Source organism: Eutrigla gurnardus (genome assembly GCF_963514095.1).
Source record: "Eutrigla gurnardus genome assembly, chromosome: 3".
Lineage (NCBI taxonomy): Eukaryota > Metazoa > Chordata > Actinopteri > Perciformes > Triglidae > Eutrigla > Eutrigla gurnardus.
Window position 1 is genome coordinate 22,852,949 of NC_139917.1, and position 10,766 is coordinate 22,863,714.

Below are 10,766 nucleotides of genomic sequence, written 5' to 3' on the forward strand. Positions count from 1 at the left end.
GCAGCTCGGGCAAGCCTTTTCAACTCACCTTTCATTTGCATGTTGTTTTATGCTCTGCTTTTGTTGTTTTGCTGTGCAAATGAGGAGCCGCACCTGCACCGGAGAGACAACAATTCTACCGTAGAGTCTCACAGAAAAACATTTCAAAATACTACAGTTTAATGTTTATGTTACAGCATTATTTTACTGAGAAATACATTTTTTCCTACTTGATCGTAACTTCCCTCCTCCAACATCTACAGCTTACTTCTGAAGTGTTCAGTGTTGACGTAGATGCTTTCCACGAAAGACAAATTCATTTTTTTTGTGTTGTTGAGATACATTTTCACGCCAAGGTTTAAAATATACATGTACTTTCAGGGATGATGCAACACTGTTTCTATGTCTGGTTGTATCAGACCAGCACACACCGTTTCTGGAGTGAGATTAAAGTTCTTAAACATCTGGAAATGAAAGTGTGCCAGTTAGCCAGACTATAAAATATTTAGTATATGAGATTTTGCCTGTAGTGTTGAAACAGCAGGAGAGCCCTTGTTAAGTATCTTGATGTTTGTCCAACAGAAACAAAACCTAAATAAAAGACACAGATTATCTTCTTGATCACGTTACTTCAGTTAAACTCAACCTCTGGTTTGGTGATAAAAGTATCTGTTCAGAGGGGTGGAGATGGTAATGGCAATCTAAAAGGTGTACAAATAAACTACCAACAGTGAGAAGAAGCTTAAGAACAATAGTAACAAAAAAAATGAAGATCTGACATGAATGATCAAGTTTCAGATGGTAATCTCATGTGACTCAAGAGGTTCTGGTGTGACTGAATTATAATACGATCACTCAGCTGCAGATTGTTTCTAGGTATCAACAAGAGAATCTAAAAGATTTGGGGGGAAAAGGTGCCGGCAATCAGCAAACAGGTATTTGATAAGATGATCGTCAATATGAAACCATGTTCCGGATGGTTCCTCATAAAGTACGCCAGGTGATGGTGAGCTCACCTCATCTGAAATGTGTCATGAGTCACATCTCAGCATGCCTCTGCAGCATACTTCATTCCTTCACATGTGATTCACTCCCGATATCTGCAGTAACACAGCTGTTCCCATTCAGCGATACCACCGCCTCCCTCACCTGCTGGCATCAACTCTGGCAGCGAGAGACGGTTCGTACGGCCAAAAGGCCCTGAACTCACATCAAAAGGCACACTCATTTTGTACTCGCGTGGGAGTTCAAAATCTCTTAAACGCTGAATCATTTGTGCGTAGTTTGATGATCGTAGACACAAAGAATGTAATCTCGCAGACAAACGTCTGGCATCAAGGAGCACAACGAAAGCAAACATCGGCTGGGTTTTGACGAGCCGTAAACAAAATCAATTCCCTAATTGGCTTACGGGAAGAGGGTCCGGCCTCGAGACATGCTGGATAGAGGTTATAATGCGCAGAACCCACACATGATCAAATCACAGATAGAGAGAGAGCACCCAAGAGCACCAGTTAAACCTCATGCAATATTTCTTCCAGAAGTGCTTCCGTTTTGTTTGAAAATGACACTTTTAGCAAGTCCTTTAGTATCCTGATCATTTCATAAAAGGGGAACTACAGTATATAAGGAGAGGACTGCAAATGGAGCACATGAAACATTTCCCTGTCTATTCAGAGAAAAACCCTATTAATAAATTGCAGGCTACTTAAAATTAAAAAAGGAAATTCACCTCATGAGAGGTAATTAGAATTATGGATCATGTCACAGCGGCAGCAGCAGCAGAGGCAAGAGTGCGTCTCAGGTCGTATCCTCCAGAGGGTTTATGTTATCTAGTATTAATTACAACTAGGCCAAGCTGATCTGCAGACAGCCAGTGGCCACCGCAGCAGAAGCTCCTGACACAATTAAAAATACTCAGCATCAAAGAGACGAAGGAAGAGGGAGGGAGGGGGTGGAGAGAAACGAGCCACAGCACAAAATGAGGTTCGATGTTCTAAAATTAGCTCGAGTAGCACTGCGTTAGGATTTGGAAATGGTAAAAAAAGATGCATTTTTATTGCGGAATTGAATATTTGTAATAAATATTAAATGACAAATAGGATGAGGGATGATGAATTATTCAGCAAAAGGCAACGGGTCTCTTTCCTCGGAGCAGACCCAACAAGGCACAGGGATCCTGGTCACCAGCCAAGGCCATCCATTCAACCTATCCATAGTAACTGTAGTCAAGGTGAGTTTCACTTTCTGTGACTCAAGGGGATTAGCTCGCCTTTATATAGGCACAGCCTCTCTCTACACACAATGCACCGGCGGCGTGCTGCAGCCGTGCACGCCCCGTTATCGGGCCGAGGGCGGCCGCTGCTAATCAGATCAGCCTCAATGCTAACTGCATTAGCGTGTTGTGATAGTCGCCACACACAATGTGCAGCTCACTCGTGTGCTAATGCCGTAGTGTTTTGTCCGTGACGTCTCATAGCAAAGAGTATAGCGTCCACAAGAATACTCTGAGGGGTACATTTACAACTCAGCTCAAAACTAACTAGTTTTTGAACTTCAGTTGACTAGCTTGTAGGAGGATCTCGTCTACAGCCATGCTAGTCATGCTAATGCGTTTACCATGTTCACCATTTCAGATTAGTCCGTTAGCATGCTAACGTTGGTAGCACTTCACAAAAAGTCAGGCTGATAACTGATCATCCAAAATGAATGGTCAAATTAAATTATTTAAAAACATAATTTTTGACCTGATGGTGGCGCTTGATTACAAATGAAAGGATTACAAAAGTTATTCCAAATCATTTTTGAGGGAACATTTTTTGTCAGAAAGTCCATCACAAATACTTAAACACGGGCACTAGAGGGCGGCCGATAAAGGCCTACGTTATAACAACAGCTTGGATCAGGAAAAAGCAGGTGAAGCTGTTTAAAGCACTGATACCTGCCCCCACCTTTGTGTGCATGGTGGGGGGAGGTATCCCAAGAAGGTAAACACACAAGGGTTTATCCTCTGGGGATCATGAATGCACAACATTTCCATCCAGAGGTCCCTGAAATATATAGCTGCACCAGTGATGGACTGAAATGTCATACCCCTATTGAGCAATAAAGCTATAACATGAGCTACTTTGACCCTACGATTAATATTATTCTTGTACATTCAATGCAGGCTGAAGCTTCCACTCTATTGAGTCTAATCAACAAATGTACAGAGTAACCTTGGCAGGGAGCAGACATACATTTGCTCAGACAGTATTTTTCATGAAGTACAACCATTAGAGCTACTATTAGCGCTCTGGAATCAATATGGTGAACACACACACACACACACACACACACACACACACACACACACACACACACACACACACACACACACACACACACACACACACACACACACACACACACACACACACACACACACACACACACACACACACACACACACACACACACTGAACGCGTCCAGCAGCTGCTGATGAACGTCATCATCACCATCAGAAGAGCAAAAAAATCAATCTGGACCTTGATGAAATAAAAGCTGCAAGACAGCGGGTGCCAACCTGGGGCTCACGAGGTAGATCAACTCTACTCGACTGTACGTCCTAATCCACCACAAAGACATACAGTATAGTCACATATCTCTATATTTACTCATATATAAGTATACTTCTATATGTTTCTTGGTGTAATAAAATGAGCCAGAAGAATCGATATGCCATTTCCAGCTACCAGGACAGGAAACATTCATAACTTGAGCAGTGGGTATCTTGCAGTCAGCATCGTGGGCTCTTCAATGGTCGCTCGGTATTCAGAACCGAGTTGAGGCTTAAGAAGCACCAGAATATTTCAAGTTAACCAGAGATATCAGATCATAGAAAGTTTGATTCACTCGGCCTCCAAATGAAGCGCTGAGTTTTCCTCCGTCCTGCGACCTTCACAGCGACTGGAAACTACAAGAGCTCGACATACGCACAAATCCACGGACTCTCTCTCTCTCCCTCTATTTTTTTTTTTTAAGTAATCCCCTCCCTGTTTGAGGATTATCTGCTCCCACGTGGGGCAAACAGTCAGACAGCTGTCATGTCAGAAACGTGCAGGACAAGCTGCCACCACTGATCTGATGTAACAGTAAAGAGAAAACTGAAAACACAAGCAGAATACATTTTTTTTATAAAAGTAAATTTTGTTTTTCTGTGTAAATGAGCCGGCCCTGCAGTGACGAGCAGCAGCAGGAGTCGGTTGAGTCGGGGGTCAGCCGGTGGTCTCCAGGCGGACAGTGACAGTGAGGGGTTTGCGCTCACGTGCCAACTCTCTGGTTACGTAACTCATTGTCAGGACGGGTAGTGATCGTCCCCAACCTCCACCAGCTGATTGGTTCCTGAAGCAGGTGCACTCAAGTTTTGCTCAAACCCGTTTTGGTCGAGTTCATCAAGTGAATATAAAAACCATCATCATGAAATATCATAACTGTGATACAGCAACAATTTTCATCATTAATTTAGTCAAATGTGGCAAAAGAATCTCAAATGTGCAGATTTGCTGTTTTTCTCCATTTTATAAGTTTTAAACAGTCGGTCAACCAAAAGAAGAATACGTCATCTTAAGTTCTTGGGAAGTTTTATGTGTCAATAATCACAATACTTGGCAGAATAATAAATATAGAACAGAATCATCTGTATTTAAAGCCATAAAGCAGAATTGAATCTGCCCACATTCATATTGGCTCTGGTTAGGACGACCACAAAGCTTTGATGGTTAGATGTTAATATGTATATTACAGAATTATTTTATGTCTCTCTTCTATTGTTACATTACATTACCAGCATTTAGCATCATCACATCATTTTGTTAGAGCCATCATTGTTTCGCAAAGTTTCATAATCTGATTTTAAGTACTAAACATTATTCAACATGTTTCTAGATAATCCAAGAGACAGTAAAAGTCTGTATTGACAGTTTGTAGAAACAACATGAAGTCCGAGAGGCGGGTCTCCGTGAGGTTGAGTGAGGAGTGAACCACATGGAGGGTGGTGGCCCCTGGGGGCTTTGTTCTGTAGCTATAGTCATGTATGAGGTTCCCAGCGGGTCCTCCACCTCCTCCTCCTCCTCAAGGCACAACGTGTGGTTTGACTCCTCCGGTGAAGCAACAGAGGACATGTGAGGTGACCTCATTCACCTTTAGGCTGTTTTTACCTTGTTACTTCATCAGTGGAATAACACAATATAAATGCGTGGCACACAAACAGCTCTAGTTTCAGCCAGGTCCTCGGCCCACACTTTAATTTTGCCTTTATATTGTTGTACGTATGTTAGCTGGACAAACAGTCATTTTAACATTTTAACTTTACTTTGTAGACTGAACGATGCACGACAGTCGTGCTCTGTGAGGCTCTACTTGTTAGCTAAATGCTAACATCAGCATGCTAACACACTCACAGTGACACAATGCTAGCTCACCGATTGTTTAGCAGGTATGTTTACCATGTTCGCCATCTTAGTTCAGCATGTTAGCCTGCTAACATCTCACGGCGACATGAGATAAAGACGGGATCAGCAAATATGTTGTTATATTTCTACTATGACATCACGGCAAAGCCGGTAATTGTTGGGATATTTCAGTCTGACTGAAGTGGTGGACCGCTCAATATTGGCATTGAGCCGTTTAGCTCGTGAGGCTAAAAATGTCAAATATTCGAGCTTCTTTAAGGTGAATAACTTTGGAATTTATCTAAATACTTAAAGGCCCTTTTCAGAGCATCCATTTTGACTTGAAGGTATGTTAAACACAGGTGTTGTTGCAGTTTCAGTTTACGTGAGCCGAAGCCCTGCTATTAAGCATGCTAGCTCACTGGAATGGCTGACACAATAGAGAAACAGAATGGAATTAATTGGATCATCTACACCTATGATTACCCTACATTGGCATGTTGAAATGGCCTCTTGATAATACTGACAATATGATTAGTCACAGACCTTGAAATTGATCATAAAGCTACAAATGACTTTCAGTCGCACCCTTTAATTGGTTTCGTCAGCTGACCCATGAAAGTCCATAACTGCCGGATAGATTAAAATAATTGACATTCTTTCTATTAATTGTTTGTTTATAAAACGTCAACGTTAAAATTAGACATCACATCTTCCACAGCCCATGATGATGTCATTTCAAATGTCTTGTTTTGTCTGACCAAAGTTCAAAGATAATTCTTGACCTCGTCACCTCAAGTTCCATTTAGTAGCTGTTCCAGAGCTTTCTACTATTTCACACGATCCTCATCAGGCCCATCTGTCAACTCAAATCATGTGATGTGATTGAAAACTCCAGATTAGCCATTTTATGGACCCAAAAAATAGATTACGTCAATAGTCATTAATTCGTCCTGCTCGTTTTCCCATGACATTAAAAGAACTACACTGCCATTTTAAGAGTGAATAAACAGGCGTCTAATTAAGGGACACTGTTATTCCACAATACAGGTCATTATATGGTGATCACTTTTATTGCACAACAGCAGCACGGCAGAGAAATATAGGCCAATGAGGCTCTCAGGCTCAAGGGTATGTTTGCTCAAAAGCACGCCTTCGATTCACAGCAGTAATTACAGCAGCAGGACTTTGATACCCGTCAGCGTTTTGTGCTCCACCTCAGAAACCCGAAGTCAACTCTGGTTACTGTTCTGACATGCTGAGATATAGCAGAAGATAAATAAGTAAATAACTTAGCAAATGCAATCAGTAGAGCCTCTGCTTCTGAGCTAATAACGACAAAGCAAACGGCGTAAGTCACAGGTTGCACACAAACGGGAGAATCTCAGGTATGTGTGATAACATGCCAGAGACAAATGGTTGTGTTTTATGGCCCAAAATGAAAGTGCACAACATGGAGTTGGAGTAGAATTAACTAGAGCCGTAACAAGCCGTGGAGACGTGCGGTTCAGCCCAGTTCAGGTTTAGTTTTGGCTGCAGGAAGTGGAGATGTGTTGCAGACTCATTGGTCTGATGCTCATTTTGGCTGTGAGTTTGCCATCAGATTGATGACAGATCTGGAGCTGGCGTGGCACCTTTTTAATCCACAAGTCGTGACGCCACACTCGGCGTACTACGGCCTGAAACGCCGTTCACGTTTGTGAATGAGAAGCCGGTGATCCGACATGCCAACGTTGCCACGCACGGTTTTGCTTGGCAATGCTGGTGATTTGTCCCGAGGGCCTGCATAGTTACTGCATCACACCACAAACCAACACCTCATCGTTTCTTTCCAACTCATCTTCCCAAACATGTCCGTACGAGCCAGAGTGTCACTCCCTTCACCGTTAATGAGCTGGGGCAGTGTATTATTCATATAAGGAATAGTTCAACTCCTTGCACACAAATCACAAAGACAATAAATGTCCGTCTTGTTTGTTTTATCTGTATACAAACTAAAAATAGGAATTAGTTGGGGACCTCTGGAGCCTGCTGGGCCTCAGGTTGTTGGTGAAAATGGAAATATCCCCCAGAAATATTTTCCAATATCAACATGTTCCCCCGATATGTAAAATAAGCAAATTGATTGAATTATTGACCAGACTGATATTAAACTACTCATGTCCAAACACACAGCATGCCCCCGACCTGACCCCTGGATGGTGGACAGGTAGAATACAGCCACCCACAGAGCCAAAATCATACATTTCACTTATACTAATGATGTGTGGCAGACATGAACATGACCTCCACTGAATGGATATAATACAGTTTATTCTATCATACTTGTGGGGCTGCACCTAATCATTTTATTTGTCCAAAAACAAATAAAAAAACGAATGTGTAATGATGACACAGAACTAATTAATCAACTACGGAGTATTCTTTGGGATTACTTTTCTTTTAATCAACTAATCAATCAATCAATTAATCAACTCATTGTTTCAGCTCTACATATAAATATGTAGTTCCCTGCGATTGATCAATGTTTTCTTCTATATTATTATTAAATACTTTTAAACATTTTTTTTTTATGAATTTATGCAGGGAGTCCTTATGATTTATGATGATTTTATTTAAGGTTATTTGACTGTTTTTCACTAAAAAGGATGTTCACTAAAAAGGATGTGTGTCATATCTGTGACGCAATAGAATGCTTGTTTCTCAACAAAATGTAAAATGATTCCAGTACATTTTAGTGTCATTTTAAGAGCTTTAAGCATATGTTGACGATTATCGAGACGGTATCATGAATCGCAATTATTTTGTCCAGGATAATCATAAAAATGTAATATGATATCGTCCCATGCCTACTTATTTTGAACTCTTGCTCTTATATAACAAAAAAATCCTAACCCAAATAACCATATAATCCTCAATTTGATTTTTGATCTAACACTGATCATATTCAATCTGAGGTTATGTCAATGGTGAAAATATAATGTATAAATGTGAGTGGGCAGACACAGCTGTGCACTTCTGCACCAGAACATGACAGTGTGATGATCTGCAAGTTAAAAAAAACACCACTCAAGAAGCTCATTGGTCTGAGTGTGACATGATGGATAAAAAGACAGCAGTACTTAATTTAACACACACACACACACACAGACACACAGACACACACAGGAGCAGTGTCTTCCTGCCGCGGGCAGACAGACAGGCTGTGAAGCCGCATGGCAGAGCTGCACGCTGCAAGTCTAAACGCCTAAAATAAAAGTGTCCCGACTCTCAGCGGCAGCACGATCCGTTTAAAGTGTACTTCAACCGGGGCAACGTGAGCGGTGAGCACCGAGGCGCCGCGGGACTTTAGGCTGGAGCAAACTCACCTTTGTGACGGTCATATGGTGCGAGAGGCGTCGGCAGGTGGTGGCGGTTTTCCCCGGAGAGGACTGTGGGTGAAGTGCAGCGGTGCTGCTGCAGGAGGAGGAGGAGGAGAAGGAGGAGGAGGTGGAGGAGCGGCTACCGGGCGGAGTCGCGTTAGAACACCGGCGGTTGTTGCATGATGTCCGGCTCGACCTTGAGAGTCCACCACAGTAAAAAAAAAAAAAAAAGGCAGAATAAGAACCGGCTCACAGACAGGACGCGTCCCTCCTCAACACACCATGTGAAAAAAGAAAACAAGCACCGGACGAGGAGGAGGAGGAGGGATGCGATCACAGGATGCGACGAGAGGAGGAAGAGGAGGGAGGGGCGAGGCGATCCAGGTTCACTTCAAACCTACTGTATGTAGGCTTTCATTAACCCATGATGACATATGATCCTTTAAAATAATAAATACATTAAGTTACATCTACATTTTTTTCATATATATTTGGAGTTTTTTGAACAAGAGATGTTAGGAAGTTATTGGAGAAGTAATATTACATCGTTTAAATTCCAATTTAATTGACTAGTCTACGTTCTAATACCTTTCCTGTGTGTGTTGGTCAGGTCTGTTGCTATCTTAATCATAATTAAATACTAATTAAGGTTCAAAGGTGTAGTGACGTCATATGGGTTCACTAATTTGTGTCAGAATATTTGTGTATTTTTGTTGCTATTTATTATTATTTGTTGTTATTAGAAAATATGTATCTATTTTGGAATTTGTATCTAAAAAGCAGCATGCAATGCTTGGAATTGCCATGTGTAGCCTATAATTTGTGAGCTGTATTTGATGGGAACTTGAAGGTGACAGGGTTCTTAGATCAGTTTTGCCTCGGGGCCTGCAGCAGGTCTTACTAGTGAGGGGGGCCTTAACCGATAGTAGAAATGTAGTGGAAGAAACACACAACATTTAGTCTGTAGATGATAGATAAAGAGGGATAGATAGATAAATCATGTGGATTCTCTGCTCTCTGGTGAGAAGTGGAGTCCTAACTGTTACAAATCATCAACAGTCATGTCTAATTCATTTTAAGGTTTCTTTTGAACTTTTTTTTTTTTTTTAAACACAAACTTGTTTCCATCCCTTCATTTAAGTATTTAAAGAATCCAGTTTGTCGTTTTTTGAGTGACGTTTGGTGCACATCTTTATTTGAGGGCGTTTGTCGCCCCCCACTGGTGAAACACCGACTCACAAGAGGATCCATAGAAGCAGGGAGGCCACCAGGAGGACCATCAAGGACATGACAAAGCTACTGCACAGTCAATCATCATATGCATTCAATTATGAAGAAAAAGAGAAAACCTGTAAGATAGACCGTATTGATCCAGTTATTATCCGGCAAAGAAGATAATTTGTGTTTCACTGATTTTCAGTTGGAAAAGAATTCCCTCACGTTGGTTCATTTGATTTACAACTAACTGTCCTGTGTGACGAGTTTATGAGCTTATGAGCCTCAGGTGCTGAGACAGAAAACGTACGTTAAAGGCTGCACGCAAGAGGTTTCCTCACTTGTGGTTTGTGCTGCTGGACAAATTGTCTTGTAAAGAAAAAGACGATTGTCATCACAACACAGTGGAGGGTTTGTTCCTGCAGCCTCCCTGTGTGGATAAACAAAGTGAGTTTTCCCAGAGGAGTTTTTTTTTTTATGACAAAAATAAAACATATTTTCAATTTTCACTGTGTGGCCTTTTGGACATTTGGGGGAGTGGAGGGTGAAACCAACAAATCCAGTTGAAGATTCACTCTTCTTTGTATGCCGTCCAGAACTCGATATTTTAGGAGACTGTAAGGTACGAATTGTTTTTCAGCAACAAATGAAAAACTGGACTGGAGAGGTTTTGGTGACAGTTTGGAGGAATTGGCTGCATATGAAACAGTGTCATATTGTAACAGCAGATAAATATGCATGTTTATTTCTTGTATGTCTTGTATAATTATACTGTCT

General features: G+C 41.5%; 1 protein-coding gene across 1 annotated transcript in view; it reads right to left on the reverse strand.

The window, feature by feature from the left end:
• The window catches only part of coro2aa (coronin 2Aa), a 28,631-nt gene extending 19,696 nt beyond the window's left edge, over positions 1 to 8,935 (reverse strand). Inside the window, exon 1 of the mRNA XM_084006191.1 lies at positions 8,781 to 8,935. Within this exon, the coding sequence (XP_083862317.1) occupies positions 8,781 to 8,795 (15 nt within the window). The 5' untranslated portion in view covers positions 8,796 to 8,935. The remainder of the gene's footprint in view (positions 1 to 8,780) is intronic.
• Positions 8,936 to 10,766: the final 1,831 nt, after the last annotated feature.